At 54.5% G+C, this 26,644-nt stretch overlaps 1 protein-coding gene across 5 annotated transcripts; it reads right to left on the reverse strand.

Annotated features, from left to right (window-relative positions):
• On the reverse strand, nt 1-26,117 carry RIPOR1 (RHO family interacting cell polarization regulator 1). 5 transcript variants are annotated; one of them, XM_053210578.1, is made up of 22 exons: nt 25,876-26,117; nt 8,002-8,128; nt 7,733-7,885; nt 7,482-7,560; nt 6,847-6,870; nt 6,698-6,751; nt 6,412-6,564; nt 6,247-6,310; nt 6,112-6,155; nt 5,909-6,034; nt 5,324-5,472; nt 5,119-5,248; nt 3,536-5,035; nt 3,335-3,456; nt 2,324-2,456; nt 1,934-2,069; nt 1,664-1,825; nt 1,238-1,396; nt 911-1,107; nt 737-820; nt 533-623; nt 1-391 (listed from the first exon to the last, which is right to left on the reverse strand). In XM_053210578.1, exons 2-22 carry the CDS (start codon nt 8,103-8,105, stop codon nt 294-296), a joined length of 3,762 nt encoding a protein of 1,253 aa, XP_053066553.1. In that variant the 5' UTR covers nt 8,106-8,128; nt 25,876-26,117; the 3' UTR covers nt 1-293. The 5 variants fall into 5 exon arrangements, with proteins under 5 accessions (XP_053066553.1, XP_053066552.1, XP_053066551.1 ...); XM_053210577.1 differs by lacking the exon at nt 25,876-26,117 and adding an exon at nt 16,500-16,632; XM_053210576.1 differs by lacking the exon at nt 25,876-26,117 and adding an exon at nt 8,946-11,315 and having other exon boundaries at nt 3,335-3,453.
• Nucleotides 26,118-26,644: the final 527 nt, after the last annotated feature.

A 26,644-nucleotide genomic window follows, 5' to 3' on the forward strand; every position in this document is an offset into this window, starting at 1 on the left:
TAGGAAAGGCATTTTGCTTTTTTATTTTCTGTAAAACTCTGTAAATAAAATATAAAACCAAGGGATGTGGCAGGACACTGATTTGTGGCAAGTGTGCTGAGCCGAGGCTGGGAGGCACTTGACTTCAGGCACTGACTCTACCAACCCAAGGGCAACAGAAGAATATATTAGATTTTCATTGATAGGAATCTGTGGGGGAGAGGTGTCTGGAGCCAGCCCTCACCCTCCCTGCCAGTGCCTGGTGAGCCCTGAAAGTGAGAGGAAGGGGCACCGGAAGCCAGTGGGTAGGAAATTTAGAATGCTGTGCTGGCCATGCTGCCAGGCCCAAAGATGCGGGGCAGGGCGTCCAGTGATTCCTCCAGCCGTCGATGGGCAGACTGTCCCTCTTCCCCTGTAATGGGTAAGGATGGGGTTAGGAGCGATCTTAGCCCCATCTCGGCCCTCCCATCCGTGACTCCACTCACTCCTGCTCCCATCAGCCAAACTGTTGTGGAACTCTACTTGACCTGTATCTCCCATCCCCCAGCCTCACCACACTGTTGCAGGCTCTGTCGAGCGGCTTCCCTCACAGCTTCTGTGTCCGTTTGGCACAGGTACACCAGGGGCTCAATGCCCTCAGGAGCCTACCGGGGGAGGGAACATTGAGGTGGGCCCAGTGGAGCAGGTGGGAAAGGCCCACAGCCCAGGGCTGGGGGAACTGGGAGGGGCATGAAGTGCAGGGGTTGGCAGGCATTACCTTGATACAGCCCAGGGCCAGGCAACCAGCCACTCTTGTCTGTACATCCTCATCCTCGAGTTGGTCCAGGAAGCACAGTAGGGCCTGGGTAAGGGTGGGAGGGCAGACTTAGCCAGACACTGGGAGCCTGGGACCCCAAGCCTTTTCCTCAAGAAGGGCCTGCCTGACTCTCACCCTTTCCCTAAAGACGGGGCCCAGTGACAGGCTCCGGAGCTGGGTGCTGACAGCAGCCATGACCTTGTTGTTGCCATGGACAAGCAGGGAGCTGAGGGCCCGAAGCCCATCCCTTTGCAGTCTCCCCTCAGGAGCCAACCTCAGGGCCTTCAGCACAACAGCTTGGTCATCTGAATTCAAATTCCGCACCAGTAACACTGAAAGAAGAAAGGAGAGTTGGGACAAGGTAGCAGGGCAAGGAACTTTGTGGGGTAGGGTCTTGTATACTCATGTTCTCATCCACACCCACAGAGTCAGGCCACTTTGTGATCAGGGCCTCTGGCTCACCCTCCTCGGCGGTCTCAGTCACATAGGCCTCCATAGAGGGGCTGTCCAAGGCTTCGACATAACTCCAGAACTGGAAGATGGTGAACTGCTCTCCAGGGCCTGTCTGGGGCCTCCTGGGCAGCTTCTGCCCCAGGGCATCCTCCAGGAACTTGACACACACTGTGGGAGGCAGTGCTGCAAGCCTCAGGGTTTGGGTGGAGCCAGGCCCTTAGAGGGAAGAGTGCTCCCATCCCAGGTTCAGGTCCAGGGGCCCCCCATCCAAACCCTACCCCTCTGGGTCCTTCCATGCAAAGAAACAAGCCTTCATTATTTCCTCACACTGCTCAGCTCAGCAGGTCTGTGTAGGCTGACCTGGCTTTTCCTGAGATCCCATCACTAGGGATCCAACAAAGGAGGTAAGAGGGGGCAGGTAGGCAGCCCACTCACCAGCCTCAGCTAGGCCTGGCTGGCGCAGGGAGAGACGGGCACTGTATTGATTGCAGAAGGTGAGGAGCACTCTCTCTACGGGGCAGATGAAGGGGCTGAGTCCCTCTGTGCACTGGTCCCAGAAGGTGAGGAAGCTGGGCCGAGAGGCTGAGAACTGCACCACTACGAGGAGGTGCAGACAACCATCAGCAACAGAGCAGGCAGGTGGGCAGACAGGCGTGCAGATGGGGCTAGGTAAGGGAGGAGCTTCAGGGCAGACAGAGCCCTTACCTTCCTGGGCAGAGGTGGCAGGTACTTCCCATCGTCTGCTAAGCTCACATACGGCCTCTAGCACTCTGGCTTCCCTCAGCAGCCGCTCCAGGGCCCATGCCTCCTGGCAGCGCAGGGGCCCAAATGTGCCCAGTTTCTGGAGAATAGGGATGGCCTCATCTCAGGATGAAGCTTGGGGAGGGTGGAGCCCAGGGACTACAAGTCCCAGCATGCATGGAGAGGATGGGGGAAGCCATGGGAGGTGTTCCACTCAGCAAGAGCCAAATGCTAGAGCCCTGGGGCAGTGGGGAGTGGAAGTCAGAGGAGGCATGGAGGGTCAGTATTGAAGTGCAGCGCTCCCTGGGGTAGGGGGTTACAAAAGGAGGGTGTGGAGAATACCACTAGCCTCACCAGCAGGAGGCGGCTGCAGTGGTACAGGTGCTGGACCAAGGCAGCGTCCAGAGCTGGACACTCCGTGCTGAGGGGGCGGGCACTGGGTAAGTCAAGGCTGTCCTCAGCCCCAGGCTCCAGGCTGTTTGGGGGCCTGAGAGAAAAAGGGGGTCATCCACCCCAGGAGCACACATCACCATGTGGTCAACGTTTATTTTTATTAAGGTTCCCCCCCCCCCCCCCCCCAGAATGGAAGAGCAGACAATACACAGACAACAGACAATGGGTAAGTTCACGGAGGACTTCCAGAAGGAGGAAGAGACTACGACCAGCAGGTGTTAGTGGGGGTCTCCAGGGTTCGTCTGTCTTTTCCCACCTCCAGCTACAACTTCTGGGACCACCAGGGCCGCCGGGGTTGGGATGGCTGGGAGTAGGGTTGCAGGTGGGATGGTCTATGTAATGTGGACTCCAAGGGGTTGTGGCCCAAAGGGTTCAGGGCACAGGGCCCTAACCTGGGCAGCAGCAGAGAGAGGACAGGCCAGGCATGACTCTTAACCAGGAATTGGCAAAGGCCACTCTGGGACAGAGAGCCAAGGGGCTGGGTTCTCGGGGAAAACCTGGGTTGAGACAGAGGGGGTTGGTGCTGGGGGACCCAGGGTGCATGGAGAGGCACCGAAAGGGCTTGTTCATAGGGTAGGTCCAAGGTGAGTCCAAGGGAAAGAGGAGGAGCTGGAGGATCACAAGCTGATGGGGACCAGCAGGAGAGGCAGGCATTGCCCGGACCAGAAGGAGGGAGGTCAAAAGCACTGGGGATACAGATGGGGTTGGAAACAGGCATCAGGGACACATGAAGACTACATGGGGTGAGGGGTGGGGGTGTCAAACACAGATGCACCTGCTGGCAAGTGTATCCCCTCCTGCCACCTCCAGTCTTGCCACTCTCCTTGTGTGCTCTACCTGGCTCCACCTCACCTGTTCCCCTTTCTGGCCTTTCCCCTTCACTTGGCACTCCCCTCACCTCTTCCCCCTCACCTGTCTCCAGGACTATCGATGTCTTCATCTTCATCCTCATTGAGGAAGCTGAAGCTCTCCAGGGCATGCTCCACAGTGATACTAAGGCTGGAGGCCCGGCTGCGAGTGAGGCCTTGTTTCTGCTGGGGTTGGGAAGGGAGTCAGTGCTACTGCCCACTGCCTTGCTGCCCTCCCTGCTGCAGCCCACCTGGCCCTCCTTACCATGAGCAGACTCTCCAGCCGGGTCACCTCCTGCTCTAGGCCCTGCAGCTCAGGGAACTGGCCACGATAGTCATCCAGGGCAGCCATTAGGGCCCCTAGTGCCTCTTCCAGCCTCCTATCCCCAGCCCCTCCAGCTGCTCCTGGAACTGGGGCCTGAGTGGCCACAGCCAGGCTAAGATCTAAATGCTGGGCCACAGGGGCTACGGGTGAGAGAGGGGGACTTGGATTCTGAAGGTCCGGTTCTGGGGAATCTGGGGATGGACTTGTGAGGGGTTCGCAACTGGAACAGGCAGGACTTGGGTAGGAGGTGCTGGGGGCTACGGGGTCTGCCTGAGTGCAAGGAGTGGAAAATGGGTAGCTACAAGACTGGGTGTTGGTGCCTGGGAGGGTAGGGTCTGCCTTTGCAGAGGAGCTGGGAAGCATGGCATGGTCTAGAAAAGTGGAAGAGCTTACAGTTATAAGGGTGGGGCTTGTGACAGGATGGGTGGGGCTCCTAGTGGTCTGGACTGGGTCCTTAGCCTTGGGGGTAGGACTTGTAGTGGTGTGAGTTGACATCCTGGCTTTGTGAGCAGGGCTTGTACTTGCATGGGTGGGGCTTGTAGTGGCATGGGTGGGGCTTGCAGTAGTGTGGGTGGGGCTTATAGTGGTTTGGGTGAGGCTTGCAGTGGTATGGGTAGGGCTTGTTGTAGTGTGGATGGGGCTTGTGGTGGTCTGGACTGGGCCTGTAGTATTGGGGGTAGGACCTTCAGTAGTGAGGGTGCAAAGCATTGGCTTGTGGGTGGGACTTGTGGTGGTCTGGACTGGGGCTGTGGCACTGGGAGTAGGGCTTGTAGTGGTGAGGGTAGAGACCATGGGCTTGTGGGTGGAAGCTGTGGTAGTATGAGTGAGGCTTGGAGCACTTTGGGTAAGGCTGATGTCATTATAGGCAGATCCTCTGATGGTGTGGGTAGGGCCTGGCAGTTCAGAAGAGCTAGAGTCTGTGATCTTGTGAACCAAATCTAGGTGTGCAGACAAAGCAGGGTCTGTAGATATGTGGGTGGGGCCTGTTGTACTGAGGGTAAGGCTTGTGGCAGAATGGCAAGGGTCCACAGCAGGAGGGACAGGACCAGGTTGCTCCCCATGGGTGGGATCTAGGTGTGCAGGCAGGCTAGGTCCCTGAGCTAAGCATTCTAGGCCCAGAGCCTCCACAGAAGCCTCAGCCAAGGCAGCATCCACACTGGCCTCACTGATGTGGCTCAGAGTCCGGCTATAGGGGGCATGGCCATTGGCCAGGGCTGGGGCCATGATCCCCTCTTCATCCACAGGTGCAGAGGTGGGGGTCTCAGGCCTACGGAAGGCGACTTGAATGGGTAGAGGTTCAGGTTGCTGCACCAGAGGCCTGGGAGCTGAAGAGTGGCGGGCAATGCCTGAAAGCTGGGGGCTGGATGAGTCGTCTGAAGATTCGGATGACAAGGACCATGCCGTCCCATTCTCCAGCTCCTCCTGCCGCCTCAGCATATTCTGGGAGAGAAGAAAGGGTGCTTCAGGACCACCCCAGGGAGCCCCTGGAGGATGGTGGGGCCTAAGCCTGGCCTGTGACTCACATAAAAGGCCTGTTCCCGAAGTGAGGGCGTGTCTGGTGGGCTCTGGCTATAGGTGGAGAAGCGCTTGGTGACTGTGGAGGCCTTGTTGACAGTGGAAGCAGTTGAGGGCTGGTCATCCTTGTCGAAAGGGCTGGGGAGGTAAGAGGCTTTTAGCAGGTGCCACAGGCCCCTTGGTCCTGTCCCCAAGCCACTCAACAACACCAACCTCCATGTGACTTCCAGGCTGAGCTTGATGGTGCCGAGGTCATTGATGTCCACAGCCACAACTTGGGGCAGGGCAGCAAACAGGTCCTTGGTCTCACAGGAGACACTGCCTACAACCACATGGTTGGCCAGACCCTTCAGTTCTGTCACCTGTAGCCAAGAATGCATCATAAGGTCATAAGGGTATAGGGATCATGAGGTTGTGGGAGATCAGAGGTCTGAATATGCATAGACGTTATGTGACAGTCACAGGGTCATAGGGCTATGACAAGGTTGCAGGGATTGGAATTCTCTGAGTGATGAGGCCATGGAGGATTGAAGCATCCTGGGAGCATGTGGATTACAGAGGTCTAAGGTCACTGTAGCCATGGGGGTCACAGTCTCATGAGGGTTTAGGGAGTCAAATATTTACAAGATTAAAAGATCATAAGAAAATCACAGAGTTATGAAGGACATGGGGATTACATATTCACAGAGCCATGAAGCCAGCTGGGAGTTACAGGGTAAGGGTCTTAGGGTCATGAGGGGTTCACGAGTCAAGGAGTCACAGGATCATTTGACCTGTGGTCCTGGGTAGACGCATCACCTTGATAGACAGGAATTCCGTGAGCAGAGGAAGAAAGACGGTTTCCTCGCTGTCCCACACCTGCTTTCCGCTACCCTCAATCCGGCCCCGTAGTTTCCAGCGTTGACGCCCATATTTCATGCAGATCTAGGTGAACAGGCAAGATGAGGCAGCCCCTGGTGTTGTGACCCTCTCATTCCAGCCCTTCCTTGCCGTTCTCATACCTCATACTGATCCCCCACACACAGCCTGGCGAAGCCAGCCAGCCCTAGGAGTAGAGGAGGAGATGAGCCATGATGAGGGGTCTCAGGCACACAATCCCCTCTCCCTAGCACCAGTCTGTCCCCATCACTTAGTACCTTTCATCCGGAGATGGAACTCGCCCAGCTGTGCTTCCAGCTCACTCTCCAGCAGACACATGCTCTGGGAGGGGTGGGCAGGGACAAGAGCGGATCAAGAACCAGTCCTCTCTTACCAGCTCTGCTATACCCTGTGCCTCTGCCTTCTGGACACCCATCCCTCACCTCTGTGTACTCGCGATGCCCTCGAGTGGCTTCGGCCAGGCTGTCCCGGGCCTCTCGGCTCCCTGGAGACCCAGTGCTGTAGGCACGGATCATGTTGTAGGCGCCATCCCGGAGACGCCGCTGGACACAGTATGCTTCATATAGCTCATCAATCTGGGCAGGTGAGTGGGGTGATATTGGGGGAATTGAAACTCACTACTGGGGTTGCTCACCCAGGACTTAGCATCCCCCTATCTCCCACCCGCCTTGTGTGCACACTGCACACATGTGCATGCTGCACATATACCTTGCTGGCATGGAACTCCAACCGTCGCAGGAAGCGTTCAATGGACTTGACTTGCTGAGGGAGAGGTATGTCAGGAGGGGCCGGAGGCCCCAAGCCCTTACCCTCCCCAATGAGCCAAACTCTTCCATCACCATTCCCTACACACTTACCTTGTCCAAGTCATACAGAAAGCCCTGCAGGGGAAGATGAGAGGGGACACTTAGGAGGCATGGGAAGTATTCCAGCAGGGGCACATGTCTACCCAGGCCCATCTAACTCCTCTTTCACAGCCTTCCTCCCCCTCATACCTCAGGCCACAGCCACTCCAGTCAAAGTATGGACTGACCCATCTTCCCTCATGCCTGGCCTTAGGTGCATGTTAGTGACATAGGGTCTGGTCCTCAAGACCCCTCCCATACGCATCCCCCCATCTCTTTCCCTGGGATCCCTTCCCCGGGCCCACTCCCTTTCCTGCAACCCCTAGGAAGAGGTTCCCTCTACCAGGGAACTCCTATTCTTCAAGACCCAGCAGAAGCGTTTCCTGCTCTGGGAAGCCCTGACCTGTTTCCAGAGAAGAACCATGACTCTCTATCAGAGTTACTACAATATAGTTTCCTGTCATCACGTCTGTGGGGGTCTGACCTGCCCCACTGAAAGCTCCAATGGGCAGATACTGGGTCCCAGACAGAAAGCGTACAAAACCTGGGGAAGGTGGGGCTAGAAACCTGCCCAGCCTTTCCTGATATCCTGTATTCTAGTCACAACTGGGCTAAATCCAGGGCATCCTTGTCAACCCTTTACTTACCAGCCGGGAATTCCTCTTGGACTCCCTAATCTGTCCCTGGAGTTTCTCCTGTTCTTGCTGGTGCACTTCCAAATAGGCCCTGGGGAAAGGAGTGACTACAAGAATTAGCTTACCTTTTCAGCCTCCAGCTGCCCGGGGTACAAGCAAGCAGTGGAAAGAAGATAGGAGACTGGGGAAGGTTCCTACTAGCAGGAAGGGGATGAGGGCTTAGGGAGGAGTCCTGGGATAAGGCATTGGGAGGCGTTCCTTACGTCAGGCCCTGCTTGAGCGCAGTGTACACCAGGTCCAGCCGCTCAGGCTGTGGGACCTTAGGGGCTGGGTGCGCCACGGAAAACATCCTGGACACTCGGGAGAGCGCTGGGGGCTTCCGTGGGGGCCCCGGGGGACTGAAGGCCGGGAAGCTCCTGGAGAAGAGGCCACACTCAGAAAGGTACTAGAAGGATCCCCAATCCCTCACTGCACACCCAGCTCCAGCCCCGTCACACTCGCTTGACCCCATTAGCCCCGCTCTGCTGCGTACCTGGGGCCCCGCTCCTGGCTGCCGAGGACGCCTGCGAAGGACTGGCTCCTATTGACCCGGGCGCTGAGCAGGCGGCGCTGCGGCCGCACCGACAGGGACATCATGGAATGAGTCCGCGCGGGGCTCCCTGGGGGGTGGCGAGGGCGGGTGTCCAGCGCCAGTCAGGCTTTTGAAGCCCCCTCCGGAGGCCCAGCCTCTGTATCTTAGTCCAGCCGGATACCGCCTGACGCCGGGAGTCCGACAACCCTGCCGGCCCCAGCACTAATGACAGGGCGGCCGGGCGACTCGGCCTCGGACTCAGCGTGGCCTGGGCTCGGCCCCCACTTCCTGCAGAGGTGCAGGCTCCGCCTGTCTCGGGGCAGGAAGGGGGGTCGCGCGGGGACCCCCCCTCCCCCGCCCCTGGCTGGGAAGGGGCAGGAAAGGGGCGGGGCGCATGAAGAATGTGCGGAAGCGCTTGTTTACCCGGGGGCGGGGCGGGCTCCCCAGCCCTGCCCCTGACCTCACCCCCTATCCCCGCAACAGTGACCAGGAGCTCCCGCGCTCCAACCCCGCGAAGCTGCGGGAGGTCACCTGGCGAGGTGAACGCTCTGAGCCCAGCGGAGCTGCCCAACAGGCCCGGCAGGCCCGGGGTTGGCTCCCGCGACCCTCCGCCCCGTGTAAACTGCTTCCCTCCAGCCCCCACCGGGGATGCCAGAGCCCAGCAGCGTGGGGATTCCCAGAGTCGGGGGCAGCGCCAAGAAGTGCCCTGCCTCCTCCACTTTCCTGCGGCTCAGGCCTGGAAACTTAGTCATAGATGGACTCCTTCGCCCGCGCCCTTAGCGGGAAGGGATCCTCTGCAGACCCCCACCCAGATCCGGCGAAACACGTGCCCCTGTCCCCCAGAGTCCAGCCCGCACCCCCTGGGGCCAGCCTCGCAGCCATCGCAGCCTCAGGCCGGGTCCTACCTCTCTTCTTGGCACTCATGGTAGATCCAGGACAGCTCCCCACCCCCTGCGTTTGCCCTCCCACCCCTACGTCCCCACAGGCCCAGGGCCACTAGGTGCTGGTCGAGCTGGGCTCCGCGCTTGCTCCCAGCGACTCTGGCTCGGGCTTCAGCTCCTCCCAGCGCCGCCCCCCGCCCAGTTCCTGCCGCCTGACTCAGCCCGCCGGGATGGGCGGGACCGGCTGGACCACGGGGCGGGGGCACCGCTCAGACTGAGCGGCCTCTGGGAGGGGTATTGGGGGCTCCCTTCGGGGAGGAGACTGAAGTGGGTCTTCTCAGGTGGGGTTCGGAGTTTGGGTAAAGGGAATTGAGCCCGGCGGTGAATAAGGAGGGATAAACAGAATGAAGACCCTGAGTGGAGGCTGGATTGGATGCAGTTAGAATAAGGGGCTCGTAGAGTGGCTGTTGAGGGGTATTAGAGGGCTGAGCACACACAAGGCTGGGAGTTGGGGTTCTGAGTATGCAGACTGGAAAGTGGGGCTGAGGGAGTAGAAGGAAGGACTGTGGGTGCCGAGTGGATGGCCTGTGCCAATAGAGGGCAGAGTCAGGCACTGAGCATGAGGCGTCTGGGAAGCTGGGAAGAGAAAGAGGCTAAAAGTGTGGGACTGGACCAAGCTCATATTATGTGTTGCTGCCCCAAGAAGGAAGCAGAGAAGGAACTGGGTTCAGAGTCCCATAGCCCATGGACTACCCCATCCACAGAGGAGGTGCTCATTCTAGGCACATCCTCCCCACCCTCAGGCCCTAGGGAAGAGGATCAGGTCCCAGTGCCCAGCCAGGGCTACCTCTCTGGTAGAAGCTGCATCCTACGGCGAGGCCCCCATCCTTCTGGCCACCGGCTCACACGGCTGAATCCCCTTGGTGTTGGCCCTTTCCCACCCTGAGTATTTTTTCCTTGAGTTTCCCTCATCCACCTCCAGCCTGAATAGAGGCTATCATGCCCAAACTCCAGTGGGCATTGGAAGGGCTGGGTGCTCCCTTAACCCATAAATACTCCTGCTCCTTGTTGCTCAGTTCTGCTTATTTTCTCCCCAAGAGCCTGGAGTGGGCCCAGGGGTCAGCATTTCCAACAAGCCCACCACCCCCCTATAGAATCAGATGCAAGATACCCAAGGACCCCAGTTTGAAATGTGCTATCCTCCTCTCTCTCCTTGAAGACCAGGTGCTCTGCACCCTACACTAGCAACTATTCCTGTGGATTGCACGCCCCACACTGACCTTTCTGCTCCCGTCCCAGTCTGCACGCCCCACACTGACCTCCCCCCCCCCCGCCCACCGGCTCTGGAGTGCCCCTTTCCTAAATTGCAACCACAATGATGCCAACCTTAAGGCTCTCTGCATCACCCCCACCTACACTGTCTTCTACCTGAGACCTCTTGAAACCTCAGCTCATTTATTCAACTATTCACTGAGTGGCAACTCTGTGCCAAACATGTGCCAGTCACTGGAGATACAGCCCGGAATTTCACAGACACCATCCTGCACAGAGCTCACAATTGGCTTCCTTTCTCTCTGCCAGCTCCCTCCCACCTTCTCTTCCCTGCACATCCTTCTCTCCCCTGCACATCCTTCTCTCTCCTGCACATCCTTCTCCCCAGCCTAGATCCACAGGCACCACACTCCATAGCTCACCTGCTGCTAATATGCCTAGCACTCTGTGCTTCTCTCCTACCCGGCAGAAAACAACCCTGGGCGACCCAATGCCCTGCTTTCTCTACACCTGCACACAATGGCAGGAGCCGCCAGAGGTCTTTGCACAGCAGCTGAGCTGGAACCACAGAGAAATTCTCTCAACCTCAGCCAGGTTCTCATTTCCTACCCAGGAAATCCTCACGTGTGGCCCTACTCATCTTTCTTCCTTCTCATAGACAATGAGTGTTTCAGACTTCCTCCGCAAGCCTTAAACAAGTTCAAGTCACTCGCCTATAAAAAACTAAAACAACCCTGGAAACTACCCAAATGCCCATCAGTAGATAATGGAATGCTATACAGCAAAAAGAACGAACAGTATACATCTGCACACAAAAATATGGATGAATCCTACAGACATAAAGAAGAAGCAATACCACAAGAGAGGACCTATGTATGGTTCCCTTGATGTGAAGTTCAAAAACAGGCAAAACTCATCTATGGTGATAGAAGTCAGAATACTAGTTACCCTTTGGGAGTAGTTACTGGAAGGGGACACAAGAAGGTTTCCGGGGGGCTGGTAATGTTCCATATTTCCTCATCTGGGTTCTATTTCCTGGTCCTAGATGGGTGTATGTTCCCTTGTGAAAATGGATTGAGCTGTACACTTTGGACGCTCACCCTCTCTGTAGATATTTTTAATATAAAGTTGGCTTTATTTTAATTTTTTTTAACATTTTATTTATTTTTGAGACAGATACAGAGCATGAACAGGGGAGGGTCAGAGAGAGGGAGACCCAGAATCTGAAACAGGCTCCAGGCTCTGAGCTGTCAGCACAGAGCCCGACACGGGGCTCGAACTCATGGACCGAGAGATCATGACCTGAGCCGAAGTCGGCCGCTTAACCGACTGAGCCACCCAGGTGCCCCAGAAAGTTGGCTTTAATAACTCCAACAAGAGGGGCCCCTGGGTGGCTCAGTCGGTTAAGCGTCCCACTTCGGCTCAGGTCATGATCTCGCAGTTTGTGAGTTGGAGCGCTGCGTCAGGCTCTGTGCTGACAGCTTGCTCAGAGCCTGGAGCCTGCTTCAGATTCTGTCTCCCTTTCTCTCTGCCCCTCCCCCGCTCACACTCTGTCTCTGTCTCTCTCAAACATAAATACGCATTAAAAAAAAAAAAATAAAAAAAAAACGCCAACAAGAAATTATTCCTCTGTGGACCCCATTTCTCTTCCCAGTGACCCCATCCATCGCTCCATTTGGCCCTTTCATAATCAAATTTCTCGAAGAGACAGATGTCTACCTTGATTTCCTCTCCACAACTACGCAGTCCTCTACCACCCTGGGCTACCTTCCACACCCACCACTCCCCTGACTGGTCTGGACAAGGTCACCAGTGACCTCCCTGTTGCTGAATCCAGTGTCCAAGGTTTAGTCCTTCTCGTGCTTGATCTCAGTAAAGCTTTTCACTTTGTGGCTCTCTTTCTCTTCTTTGAGCCCTTTCTTTCCTTGAATTTCAAGAGGCAACAACATGCTCCTGGTTTTCCACCTATCTCTCTGGCTGTACATCCTACTTTCCCACAGAAGATCTCATCTTTCTCATCATCCCGGAATTGGCCTCATCCTCCTCACTCTTGGGCTGGGTACATCTCCCACACCTCAATGCCCTCCAAATGTTGCCAGCTTCCTTATCTCTTCCTCACCCAAACAGCTCTTCTGAGCACCAGGCCTATATATCCAACTGCCTGCTTGTTGCCTCCCCAGAAGCTAAGCAACAATGCAGAGTGGGCTATTAGGGGTGTGCTGAATTTGAAGTCCTCAAGCTGGATTCACCAATTTCCTTCTCAAACTTGACTCTTCCCACTCAACCTCTCTCCACTCAGCCACACACTCTGGAATCTGTCCCCTCACCTCCATCCCCATAGCTAGAAATTGGGTCCAAACAGTCACCAACTCTCAGCTAGAACCCTAGTGGAGCTTCCCAATCAGCTCCCTGTCTCCACTATAATCCACAATGATCTATTATTTTGGTTTGTTTGTTTGTTTGTTTATGGGTATCCAGCATTATTTTACATGATTGCCTACTTTTTTTTTTTTTTTTGTAAGTAAGCAAGAGTCTCATGCTCTACCGACTGAGACAGTCTGGTGCACACCCCCTTCCCATTCTTTATCCAATAACAACATTGCTCTTCTTAAAATTCCAGTCATCTGACAATGCCAAAAACTGTGATTTGTCAAGTGCTTTCTATAGGCCAAGCACTGTGCTTAATTAACAAACATCATCTCATTTAATTCTGGTAACAACCTTATAGGGTCAATCCTATTAGCCCCATCTCACAGATGAGAAACATGAGGCTAACTAGCTCTGTGACCTTGGGCAAGGCATCTCTTAACCTTTTTGGGCTTCAGATACCCCTCTGTTAAATAAACCTAACAACAACAACAACAACAACAACAACAACTGCCTCACAGGACTGCTGGGAAGATGAAATGAGATACTTCTCTTTCTAGGCACTTGTAGGGAGCATCTGGGCAAGTGAAAATTGTATGTGGGGTAGGGAAGTTCGGGTGGACACACTGCCACATTGTAAACACAAAACAAATATTAACTGTTGTTGTTAACAATTATTAATGTGCCCAAGATTACACAGCTGGTAAGTGGTAGAGTCAGGATTCAAATCCAGGCAGTCCAACCACAGGACTCTTAAGTGCTAACATCCCTCTCTTTTGCCTCTTGCAAAACATCCATGGGTGACCCCCTATTCCAGGGATAAAGTGTAGGCTCTCTGACATGACCCCAAGGCTCTGTCCCTTCCCTCATATGCCTTCTACCACTGATCTACTCAGTCCCCTTCTTCTCTCATGGTCTTTCTGTTCCAGCTACTGTGACCCTTTCTCTTTTTTCTAAAATTTTCTTTTTATTACTATAGTTAATTTTGTTAATGTTTACTTATTTTTGAGAGAGAGAGAGAGAGAGAGAGAGAGAGCGAGCACATGAGCAGGGGAGGGACAGAGAGAGAGGGAGAGAGAGAATCCCAAGCAGGCTCCACACTGTCAGCAGGCAGCGTGACAAGGAGCTCGAACCCACGAACCATGAGATCATGACCTGAGCTCAGACACTCAACAAACTGAGCCACCCAGGTGCCCCTGATCCTCTCTCGATACCTACAAGGCTCTTCAGCCTTTCAGCAGCAGCCTCCATTGCTCCTATACCCTCTTCCCATACTGTCAGCCTTACCAATTCCCTCTCCTTTTTCAAGTTTTACCCTACGGGTTCTTCCTCCTCCTGCCCTGGGTTGGTTCCTCCTTTTTAGGCGCCTCATAGCTTCCTTCCTCTGATCCTGGAGGCCACATAGTTCAGTTGTCAGTTCTCCTTTAGCATCTGTCTTCCAACCAGACTGTGAACTCTGGGAGCAGGGGCCTGTTTGCTGGGTTCACTGCTGTGCCCTCTGGGCCCCGCACCAGAGAGATGAGGGAGGGGGCTGCGTATGAGTTCGGAGCTGAGTGAACTGGGCTGCCGGGACACAGGAAGAGCAGGTCCTGGGCTGTTGGAGGGGTAGATTTCAAGTCTGTGCCCACCCTAACTCCCCTACTCCATTTACAATTTTCTTTGTCCTTCCCCCACTTTATGATTATATCACCAAGTAGAGTTCTGCTCCCTGAGCATAGGGTAGGGTGAGGACCCCTGGGGTTTTGGGACTGAGTGGGTAGACTAGACTCAGAGTAGGCTAACTGTCCCAACACTTTTCTTTCTCTCTCTCACTAGGGCTCTGCTGCTACCAACTCCCTAGTCCCACCAATGTGTAATTGTTGGTCCACACTCTTGCCAAGATGACCATCAGAATATCTGTCTGAGTGACCATTTCAGGGGGGTGGAGGCAGGGTCTTCCCTGCTGCAGGGGAGAAAAGAAAAATTGCTGAGCTCCTCTGAGCTAAGTAGAGGGCCCACCTTAACTGGTGGGGGGAAGCTGGCCTCATACCAGCCCTGAAGCCTGTTCTGGACATGGGAAAGATCTCAGGTCCCAAAGATTATGGGGCCAGCAGCACAGCCAGCATCGGGCAGCAAGGAATGGAACCCTGACTGCCTGCATGGCCCCAGATTCCTTCGCCCCCAAAACCCTCTACATGCCAAAAGTGGTGCACTTGTGTGGGACAGGAGGTCCCACCACCTGCACTGCCCAGCTCAGTGGTAGGCCAGGAGGGTCCAGCAGCCTAGCCAGGAGTCCCTGATCTAGCCCCGCCCAGGAGCAGGGCTGCCCCAGACAGAGGTAAACAGACACTAAAAATAGCCCAGGCAAGGGGAGGCTGCAAGGAGAATGGGGTCCCTACTGAACCTGTCCCTGTCTCCATAGCGACTGCCACCAAACCCGGCTGCTGACGTCATGCCGCAGCTGCCGGAGCCGGAGGGAGGGGTGTGCGCGTGGCCTGGGACCCCCCACCCCGGAACCAAGCAGAGACTCCCGGTGGCTTCACTTCCTGCCGGCCCCCTCCCTGGTCAGCTGGTCACATTCCCTGGCTGGAGGCTGGCTGGCGGCGTGCTGGAAGCTGAGTGGCTTCCCCTGGGCCGGGCCTGGAAGGGTCGGGAGTCTCGAGCCTAGCTGCAGTGAGAGGCAGGGGTTGACTGAGCCGCGCCCTCTTCACCTGCCTTTCCACCCAGGGTGGACCCAGCCTGGCCCCCTGCATGCTCTCCTCACCCTCACTTAAATCCAGGCCTCTATCTCTGGCTGTTGCCTCACAGGACCCAGAACGGGTGGGTGGAAGTGGAAGCTAAGCCAAGCCTCCTTGTCCCACTGGAGTATTTTGTACTTCACTTTCTAATTATTTTCCACACCCCTTCAGTGCCACAAAGGTGGTAGTGCAATGGCAAGATTTGAGGTCTGGGTCTAGTTCCCATTTCTCCCTAAACCAGCTGTGTGACCTTGAGAATACTACTTAACCTCTCTGGGCCTCTTTTTCAGCCTCTGCCAGATTGTCATAACCCTCCTCAGAAAGCTGTGCTGGTGCTGAATGCTGCAGGCCCGGAGTGAGGTCCCACAGATGGTGACAGGAGAAACTTTATTGTTATGTTTGTTATATTTAGACTGCACACAGTAGGTGCTCCGCCAGCCAGTCTGGACCTGAATTAGGATCAATCCAGTAGAACTGGCTGGACTGAGGCCTCAACAGGGAGAGGAGGACAGGGGGTGCTGAGGGCAGACAGCCAGATCCCTAGCCGTGGTAGGCAGCTCCTTCCCCCAAACAGTTCTTCAGGGTGCCCAAGCCTGGCTGCTTGCAGAGACCATGCATCAGCCTCCCATTCCCAGGGACAGGGTCTGTTCCCCCACCCGGCCAAGGCGATCAGCTTCAGCCGCTTGGGCAAAGAGCCCGGCCACAGGCCAGGACCGGCCACCTCGGGCCGAGCCCCAAATCCGCTTAGGCCGGCCGATGTGTCCAGGGAAGATTAGCTCATCTCCGAGGCTAGCCTGCAACCCTCGTCGCCCCCTCTCCATTCCCAGCTCATCCATTCCCCTCCCCGCACCCAGCGAGGACAGCGGGGGCTCCCGGAGAGCGCCCTTGCCAGCGCCCAGACAGGCGTCTTGGGCCCGCCCTCAGGCCCGGCCCACCCTAGAGCCCCGGGGCAAGGGCCGCCTGGGCCTTGCCTTGGGAGGGAAGAAGGCAGCGCGGCGCGCGTCAGGCCCAAAGGCGGCGGCTTTTGTGGGCGTCCTCCGCGCCCGGGGGGAGGGGAGGAAAGATACCGCGCGGCCCGGGTCCGGGGGATGGGGCGACGTGGGACCGGGCCGCAGCCAGGGCAGCAGATCCGGGACCGATGCGGAGGCACCCGAACCGCCGCATCCGACCCCCGCCTGGCCCGCGGTCCCCCGAAACGGCGGTGACACTCACATGGCTGCACTGGGCTGCGCGGACCTCGCGCTCTCCGTGCGCTCGTCCCTGCCTGGCCTGGTCGCGCCGCAGCTGCCGCTGTCCCCGCCGCCGGCGTCCGCCCCTCCCTCCGCCAGTCGCCCGCCGCCCAGTCACCCCGCTCCTCCCCCGCCCGCTGGGCCCCACCCACTGCGCTCGGGAGGCTCCGGGACCCAGGGAGGCGCCCACGACTCGCTCCGCCCTCTCGGGTAATGGGGCAGGCCAGTGGCCCGCGGGGTCCACCAGCTTGCGGGGAGGCGGGGCCCTGGACGACGCTAGGGCGGTGGGAGTTCTTAGCGCTCGGGATTCGCGGGAATTGGGCAGCTGCTTGCAAAGCCAGTCCCATTCCTTCCCACGCAAATCCCAAAGCAGGGTGCGCCGGAGAGCCCCGCTTGCCTATCCCCCTTCTCAGAATCTGTGGTCTCCAGAGATCCTTCAGGCCCTCCTATCTATGACCATCCCGGAGCAGCCACTGCTGGGTTGGGTTGGTTGGAGGAAAGAATCAGGGCCAGTTTCGGGGACGGGAACAAGGGGTCCTGAAGCCTAGCCATTAGATACCTGACCTCGCATTCACTACTCACTGGTTACTAGCTCTGGGGAGCCTCAGGCCTTGCTCACAGAGTGCGGGAGGGTCTGGGTACCTGGGCTTGGGGCACATGCTGGCCAAAGGGGGCCAGAGCCAGTCCTTCCCAATAGGGGACTGGAATACTGACTCTCCCCTCCAGTGGGTTGAGGTGGAGCTGAGAGCTCTGGGCCCATACCGGAAGGGTTTCACACCGTAGTCCTTTACCTTTAGAGGGAGCACAGACATACCCGGGAGCAGGTTGAGGGACTTTGAGAGGTTTTTTACTATCTGCACCCACAGGGTTGGTCTTAAAAACCCAGAATTAGTGGTAGGGGGTAGAGGCCCTCAGGGACACAGACGTCCCCTCCCTCACCAGCTCTTCCAAGAGACACACCTCATTCTCTCCCAGTTCTCCCACCTGCCGGCCCCTCCTCTTTGCCTTCCTTTACAGCACACCTTTCTCTACAGTCCTTGAACCTGGGGATTGCTTCCAGGGACTGGGTTCTCTTTATTTCCCCACCACACAACATCATCCAGTCCCAGGGCTTCAATCCATCCACTGCTGAGCGCCCCAAGCATTCCTCCCTACTCAGAGTCCTCTCCTATTCCAGAGCCTCTGGTCAACCTGCCAGATTGCATGACCTTCCCCTGGGGGACTCTTCTTCCTTCATCCTCATATTTGCAAAGCACTGCCCTCCACTCAGGCTCCCACCTGAGCCAGAGACTCAACCTCTCCACAGCTCTCAAAACCGGCACCAGTTAGTCCCTGCCCAGCTCCTCTGCAAGGCATCCTCTGACCGCCTTCTCTGAAGACTCTCTTGTTACTTTCTCTTTCCATGTCCTGTGGACTCCTACCTTCATGCCAGTCATCACCACCAGGCAGCATGTAGGCCCATGTGCCTAAACCTGCCTCACTGTGGGTCTCTAAGTTCTGTGGGGGCAGGGATCATGGAAGTCCTGATTACCATTGTCCCTGGCTTGTAGTGGGAATTCAAGAAATATTTGTCAGATGAGCCAGTGAAGGAATGAGTAAATGCACGAACCATGACGTCCCCTCTCCTACTCCCACCTTCATTCAGCCTTCTAGTCCTATTGATCATCCTCTAAGACGTGTTTCAAATTCATTCCCTCCCCGCACCTCACCTCCCACTTCAAGTACTCTGTTTATTAATTAATTCAACAAACACCCACTGAGCACTGAGGGCTGGGAACTTGCTGGCTCCTGGGGTGGCGGTGAAATAGAACTGTGCCTGTGACACTGCTCAGAGCTTTGATGAGGCAGCACTGATTGTAGGGGCTCACCAGAGCACTGTCCAAAGAATTCTTTCTCATTCTAGAATTCTGTAATTCCACTTCCAGAAAATTTCCACTTTTTTTTTCAGTTCTTTTTTTTTTTAATGTTTATTTATGAGAGAGTGCAAACGGGGGAGAAGCAGAGAGAGGGGGACAGAGGATCCAAAGCAGGCTCTGTGCTGACAGCAGAGAGCCCGGTGTAGGGCTTGAACTCACAAACCATGAGATAATGATCTGAGTTGAAGACAGAGAGACACAACCAATGGAGCCACCAAGGTGCCCCATAAAAAATTCTTTGTTTTTAAGTAAACTCTACCTCCATCATGGGGCTCCAACTCACTACCCCAAGATCAAGAGTCACATGTTCTGGGCGCCTGGGTGACTCAGTCAGTTGAGTGACTTTGGCTCAGGTCATGATCTCATGGTTCGTGGGTTCAAGTCCTGCGTTGGGCTCTGTGCTGACAGCACGGAACCTGGATCCTGCTTCAGATTCTGGGTCTCACTCTCTCTCTGCCCCTCCCTCACTCACTTTCTGTCTCTGTGTCTCTCTCAAAAATAAATAAACATTAAATTAATTTTTTTACGTTTATTTATTTCGAGGGGGGGGGAGAGAGAATCTCAAGCAGACTCTGCACTGTCAGCACAGAGCCCCATGGGGGGCTTGAACTCATGAACCGAGAGATCATGACCTGAGCCAAAACTGAGTCAGACACTTAACTGACTGAGCCACCCAGGTGCCCCTGAAATAAATAAACATAAAAAAATTATTTTAAAGAGATGTATGCTCTACCAACTGAGCCAGCCAGGTGCCCCCAAAATTTCCACTTAAAAAAATTTTTTTAAATGTTTATCTTTGAGAGACAGACAGACAGACAGAGCATGAGTGGGGAAGGGGCAGAGAGCAAGGGAGACACAGAGTCTGAAACAGGCTCCAGGCTATGAGCAAGCTGTCAGCACAGAGCCCGACGGCGGGGCTTGAACTCACAAACTGTGAGATTATGACCTGAGCCAAAGTTGGACACTTAACTTACTGAGCCACCCAGGCACCCCCCAAAATTTCCACTTAAAAAAATTTTTTTAATGTTTATTTTTGAGAGAGAGAGAGAGAGAGAGAGAGAGTGGGGGAGGGGCAGAGAGAGAGGGAGACACAGAATCTGAAGCAGGCTGCAAGTTCTGAGCTGTCAACACAGAGCCCAATGCAGGGCTTGAACCTACGAACCTTGAGATCATGACCTGAGCTGAAATCAAGAGTCAGACGCTTAACCGACTGAGCCACCCAGGCACCCTCAAAATTCCCACTTTTATTTAAAAAAATTTTTTTAACGTTTATTTATTTTTGAGACAGAGAGAGAGACAGAGCATGAACGGGGGAGGGTCAGAGAGAGGGAGACACAGAATTTGAAACAGGATCCAGGCTCTGAGCTGTCAGCACAGAGCCCGACGCGGGGCTCAAACTCACGGACCGCGAGATCATGACCTGAGCCGAAGTCGGCCGCTTAACCGACTGAGCCACCCAGGCGCCCCCAAATTTCCACTTTTAATGGATAATTCCCTCGTCCTTCGCAGCCACTCTGTTCTGTGTCTGGCAACGTCTCTACATGGTCACAGTTGGTATCTAGGCCTAGGCCACCATCTTTTCTGGGCTCCCTGACTTCACCTTTATCCCTTATGGTTGTTCTCCACCTAACAGCTGGGGTGATCTTCTAAATCATAAATCAGGTCATTCTGGCTCACCATTGCCTTCAGGATAAGTCCACAGTCTGTAGTGGAGCCTCTAAGACCCAGAAGGTCTGGACTAAGATGACCTCACCTACTCCTCTCCCATGCATCCTGCCAGCCTTTGCTGCTCTGGTTCCACTACACCATCCTACCTGTGGCTCCCTGAGCGTGGTCCCCACTGTCTAGCCTTTCCCTCTTGTCTCAGCTTCCCTTCTACTTGGGATGCTCTTCCCCTTATCCACTTGGAAAAAGGTTCAAATGTCACCTCCTCCAAGAAATCTGTGTCCTCTGGCTTCCCACTCAACCCTTCTGAGCACCCATCACTGCCTGTTGTCCTTGTCTGTGACCAGGCTTGGATCCTCATCCTGTGACCACAAGGGCCAGGCATGGATGGGGCTGCAGTGAGCAGATGGGGCACCTTAGCCTTCAGCTGGCCCCTCCCCCTGCCTAGGTGCCTTGAAAAAGGTATAGTAGTTGATGGCTATGGGGTGCTGGAAGCCTCCCAGGCTTCTCCCCAACCACCATGAGCCAGGTGAGGAAGGACACAGCTGAAACCCATTTCACAGAAGAGCCACCTGAGGCTCAGGGAAGGCAGGGACTTTCCACGGTTCTGTGGTTAGGAAGGGGCAGAGTCGGAGCTACAACTCAGCTCCTGAATCCCAATCAGTTTGGCTCTCTGTCAGCCATGATTCCCTGAGGACATACTCTGCTTGGCACTGGGTTGGGAGCTCAGGCAGAGCACCAAACCATCACCATTTCTAACCATGAGCACCGTAACTTCACATTCCTGAATGGATGGGCTCTGGCCTGAGAAAAGTCCCTCTAATAGCAGAGGGTGGTGAGAACCACAGTGGGCCCTAGGTCCTCACGTATGGTGTAGCTAATTCCACTTTCAGAAGTAATGCAGTTCAAGTCCCCAAACCCAGAAAAATGTAGGCTTCCTTCACCCTAGCCCACAGCCTCTGTGGCTACAGCTCTCTGGTATGCAACTTCACTCCCCAGCCTTCTGTGAGGGGACAGAATAGAAGCCTGCCCTATGCTCTGCCTGTGGCCACATGCCTTGAACAGAATGTGCATCATTCATTCATTTGCCAGATATTCACCAAGCAGAACCTGCTATATGCTCAGCCCTTGAGGTACCAGAAGTAGGGGGACCAGAGGTGAGGCCATCCAGTTGGCGTTCATGGGGGCTCACTGTCAGTCACGGCAGTTACATCCCTGAGTCTCTGTATCTCCTGTGTCACCAGAGAGAGAGAGAGAGAGAGAGAGAGAGAGAGAGAGAGAGAGAGAGTGAGTGTGTGTGCATATGAGAGAGAATGTGAGTATATGCTAGTTAGGAAGGGCTTTGCAGGGAAGGGGCCCTTAGCATGGAAAATTGTCAGGGCTCCCTAAGCAGGTGGAGGGTAGATTTTTGGAGAAGTGTCTTGGGCAGACAGCACAACAGAGTTCAAGGCACAGGAGGGAGGAGCTGTCCCCCCTGCTCTTGGGGAGCAAAAGCTTAACGTGGCTAGAGAATTATGTATGTGTTGGGATGGAGCCAGTCATTAGGGACCTTGAGGATTGTCTAAGGACGATGGATTTTACCCTTGGGTGATGAGAAGCCTGGGCTTTAAGCTGCAGAATTTTGTGGTCCTATCTATGCTTTCTAAAACTCACTTAGGCAGTATATGGAGAGGGGAGGTAGAGGCAGCAATGAAGTGACTACTATTTTCCAGCCAAGGCATGGTGGCCTGCACCCAGGTGGGAGCAATGGGGACAGAGAGAAGGAGACATTCAAGAGATGTTCAGGAGGCAGAATGCGGGGCTTGGTTGACTGATAGGATGTGGTGTCTGGAGAGGGAGGCAGCCCAGATGATGCCGGGGTTTGGGGCCTGGGTGATGGGTGGATTGTAGTGTTTTTCAATGATGTGGGGAGGCCTAGAGGATCACGTAAGTGAGAGGGTGTTGTGGTCAGTTTGGGCAGGTGGAATCTGAGGGGTCTGGAGATCATTCATCCAGGAGGAGGTATCCAGAAGGCAGCTGAACATGTGGGTAGAAGAAAAAGGGGTCTAGAGTAGAGACAGCTTTTGGAAGGGACAATGGTCAGTTGGCTCACTAAGAGGTCAAGTGAGAGAGGGCCCAAGGTGCCATACCTTGCTAGAACACTTCAGTGAATAGTGGGGGCAGATGACGACTCCAGAGGGAGGACATAGAGGCTCGTAGGTATGTCTGTATCTACAACCAACCTCCACCTCCCTCCAGCCTCAGGTTGGACTCTACTTCCCAAAGCGTCTGTCAAAGGGCAAGGGCCAGGGATGCTGCTCCATGTTCGAGTGGCTTTACCACTCTCACCTTGTGGTTCCTGAAGCCACTTCTCTTTTCTGATGCTTTAACTGAACCCATTCATTCACCCATTAAAATTGCAATTTGGGGGCACCTGGATGGCTCGGTCTGTTATGTGTCTGACTTTGGCTCAGGTCATGATCTCATGGAGCGTGGGTTCAAGCCCTACCTACATCGGGCTCTTTGCTGTGAGTGCAGAGCCTGCTTGGGATTTTCTCTCTCTGTCCCTTCCCCACTTGCCCTCTTTCTCTCTCTCAACAAACAAACAAACAAACAAACAAACAAAAAACACCTAAAAATTGCAATTTTAAGAGGCGTTCTGTCTTGTTAACAATCAATACAATGCAAATATAAACAAACACCAACAAGAAACTTTTTTTTTTTTTTGCCTCTGAGATTGGCAGTGAGAAATGATGTGTGAGTGGACACTCTCAAGAGAGTAGGAATTGGTATGAGTGTTTAAGACTAGTTATTTCAAGGGGCACCTGGGTGGCTCAGTCAGTTAAGCGTCTGACATTGGCTCAGGTCATGATCTCATGGTTCATGAGTTTGAGCCTGCTATGAATCCTCTGTCCCTTGCTTGCTCTCTCTCTTTCTCCCTCTCTCAAAAATAAATGAACATTAAAAAAATACTATTTCAGTAGTTTCAGGATATCAAGTGCAAACCCCTCTTTCACCTTGAAGTTCCACTTCAAGAAATTTATCCCAAAGAAAGAGTTGTACAGGCAAGAAGAGATCTGTGCCTGAGGATGTTATGTTGATTACTGGCTTGCTTGTCAGGGATAAAGGGACGGCATGGTCCATGTGACCATCAGTGGGCAATTGAGCATTGAAAGAGGGTCACAGATGCCCTGAGATGCTCTGTGGCCACTGAAAATGGAAGTGAGGCATGGAATAAACACCTACCATGTGCCTGGCATCATTCTAAATGCTGGGGACACAGTGGCAGACCAGACAGGCAAGGTCTTTGCTCTCAAGAAGTTTACACTCTAGCCAGAGGAGACAGATAATCATCAAGTTAGCATATAAGTATGATGACTTCAGAGAAAGTGAAGAGCTGTGGAGAAAACGACCAGGGTGATGTGATGTCAAGCAATGGGGCTGAGGGGCTACTTTAGTCAGGGTGGTCAGGGAAGGCCTCTTTGATCAGAGAAAAGAATGACAAGAAAGAAATAGTCATGGAATGATCCAGAGAAAGGGTATTCCAGGCAGAGGGAACAGCAGGGGCAATGGCTGGGAGGTGGCAACGAGCTTGCTGTATTTGAGTCACGTGGGCTGCGACAGGGAGAAAGGAAGTCTGAGAGGCAGTAGGGTCAGGTCAGGGTAGGGTAGGGAGTAAGGGTTTTGTTATCTCTAGAGGGGGAAACGTGCTCAACACAATAAACACGGAGGAGTGGCGAAGGCACTAGAACAGCTGCCAGGTCTCCTGTAGTGGGAGTCTCCTCAGCGCAAAGCTGCCTCCACTGACCCTGAGAGCTGTTGGGAGAGTCATCCCTGTGCCACTAGTGACCATCATCTCTGGGCATTGTAATTCACTTGGTTCTATTTTTTTCTTTGTATTTACTTATGTAAAGAATGGTTTGCAATGGACATGACATTGTTTTCAAAGACAACATGGCCACCACTTCTTGAAACATTTCCAGGCCAGCCCCTGCACCTAGGAGGCATAAGTTTCTAGTCCAGGGTTTCCAGGGTCCACAGGTGACATCCCAGGGGGACTCTGCCCCAGGTGGGGTGGTGTCTCTGCTACTGTCCCCGCTGATCCAGCTTTGGCCTCCAGGGGGGCCTGTGGGCAGGGCTGTGCTGGGGTGGGGTGATTGTGTCCCATATTCTGGGCCAGGCGTTCTTCCTTCCTTCCTGACTCTCTTCTCCCAAGGGATAAGTGGGAGGGACATCCCTACCTCTCCCAGATCATGGGATGAGCTGCTCCCCTGGGACCCTTTCAAGCCAGGCCCCTTGCCAAAGGCTGCAGTGTGTGATGTGTAGTTTATTTCTGAGTTCCTACCGCTAGGAGAACTGTTCTGACAGAGATTTGGAGGGCATCGTTAGTGGGGAGGGTCCTAGCCATCCTGTATCTGGCTGTACCCTCCACCCATGCTAAGATGACATTGCCCCGGAGGATGCAGACCCCTGCCCTGCCCCAACCTCTCCCAAGAAGTACAGCATTGGTCTTTGGCGCCACCTTGTGGTAAATATCCACACTGCAGTCACAAGTTTCACAAAATACCGCTCAACTCCGCAGGTAGCCCCTTGCCCCGAGTTCTGTTTTGTGAATGGACAGCCACTGGAGTGTGCAGTGCACAACCTGTTCAGCCTTATGCAGCCCCTCTCCTCACACTCAGACCTAGTGGCAGATCATGGTCACTGGAAAGCCCGCCACCACCGTTAAAATATCCTCCACACTCTGAAGCCTCTCCACAAATGCTCCCTGGCCCTTCACTTCCCAGTCCTCTCCTCCTTTGACCTGACCAGGTGTGTTGAATATAACTAATCCTTCCTCTCTTCTGAAACTCCCTCTGGCTTCTGTGACTGCTCTTCTTGGATTTCTAGCTGCTTCTCTTGTTTTTCTTCATGTTGCTTGGTGGGCTCCTCAGGGCATTGGGCTCCCTTTGCTTTTCCCCAGGCCTTAGTACTTTTCCCCAGGCCATCCTGACAACTTCCAGGGCCTTGTTTTCATCCCCACAGTGATACCTTGAGTCTTACTCCCCCCATCTCTCATTCCATTTACCTGTTAAGATGACCCCTGAGCTCCCCAAACTCATTGTGTAAAGTTAGCCTATGACCTCTCGTCAGAACTGCTCCCCCTCTAGGGTCCTCATGTTAATCTGGGTAGCCTTTTCCCTGACACTCCACCAGCCACCAGGTCTGTTTCGTCCTCCCCACCTCCCCACCCCACCCAGATGCACCACTTGCACCTCCTTTCTGGCCTCTTAGTGTCCTTGGTTTCATCTGGCCTGGTCCATTCTCCACAGGGCAGCTGTTGGCCTCTGCATATTGGACCCTGTCCCTTGTCACTTCTGCACTGGTCCCTCATTTCTGGCCAGTTCCTCTCCAGGAAGTCCTAGTTACAGCCAAATCTGAACTTCTTTGTATTCTTTCAAGTCTGAATACACCCCGCTTCCCATGCCTCCATGTCTTTGCACAGGCTTCTTCTCTGTGCATCTTTTTCCTCTTTCCTTCACCGGGCTAACTCCTGCCTACACTTTAAGCCTCAGCTCAGACATCACTTCCTCTGGAATGCCTTCCCTGGACCCCAGGCTAGTCAGGACCCTCTTGGTCATGCTTACATGACCCATGCTTCTCCCCCCAACAGCCTTGTCTGCCTCCCCTTCCGAAAGGGACAACGGCTCTTATACAGGCTCCACACAAATGTGTCCAATCATTCTGCCTGATTCTTGGACTCAGAGGTCCTAGACCTCAAAAGTTATCGAACCAGTGGTCAGGCTGGGATGGAACCCAAGGTTCTTACCTTTCCCTCTGGGGCTCCCCTGTTCCCCCAGATGCCATTGTGAGCTGAGTCAGGACCCTTGAGAGCCCATAGGAATTTGATGGGCAGAGAATCAGTAGGTTCGTGGCCTGGGAGGAAGGCAGCCATCAGCCTGGGCCCTTGAGAGCCCAGGGTACCGGTAAAGACCATCCAAGCAAGGGGACTGGTGTGCAGGTGACTCCAGGCCAGCACATCTGCTGAAAATTTTTAATGAGATTCCTTTCTCCCCCAGAGTTGTGCAGCAGGAGTGTGGCCTAAGTGTCATGCAGGGAGGGCCCAAATTCCTGAAGGGTGGTGGTGACAGCTGTTAGGGTCCCAGGGTTAATTATCTCCAACGTCACACAGAAGAGAATGTGCTGAGGCGGGACCTCCTCCACCCAGCCTTGGCTTCTTAGAGCACGGATCCCTCTAGGACTCATCCTGCTCCCCAAATGACAAAGTCTGAAGATCAGCTCCTTGTGCCTTTGGACCTTGGCTCCTTTACCCTACTGCAGACCCAAGGGACTGATTTTTCCCTGAGATGCTTTGAGGAGGGGGGGGTCCCACCTCTGGGCCTTTGCCCTTGCTGTGCTCTCTGCCAACCCCATGGCTGGGTCCAGGTTATTTGTTCAGGGAGCTCAGTAAACACTGGTGAATTAAATTGCTCTATAAATAAACAGAAAGTGCCAAATAGGTTGCCTGGCACTTAGAAGATACACCCCCCCCCCCAAATTCTGTAGCAAACAGATTACCCACAATGGGAAAAGAGAAA

This window comes from Acinonyx jubatus, chromosome E2 (assembly GCF_027475565.1).
Source record: "Acinonyx jubatus isolate Ajub_Pintada_27869175 chromosome E2, VMU_Ajub_asm_v1.0, whole genome shotgun sequence".
Lineage (NCBI taxonomy): Eukaryota > Metazoa > Chordata > Mammalia > Carnivora > Felidae > Acinonyx > Acinonyx jubatus.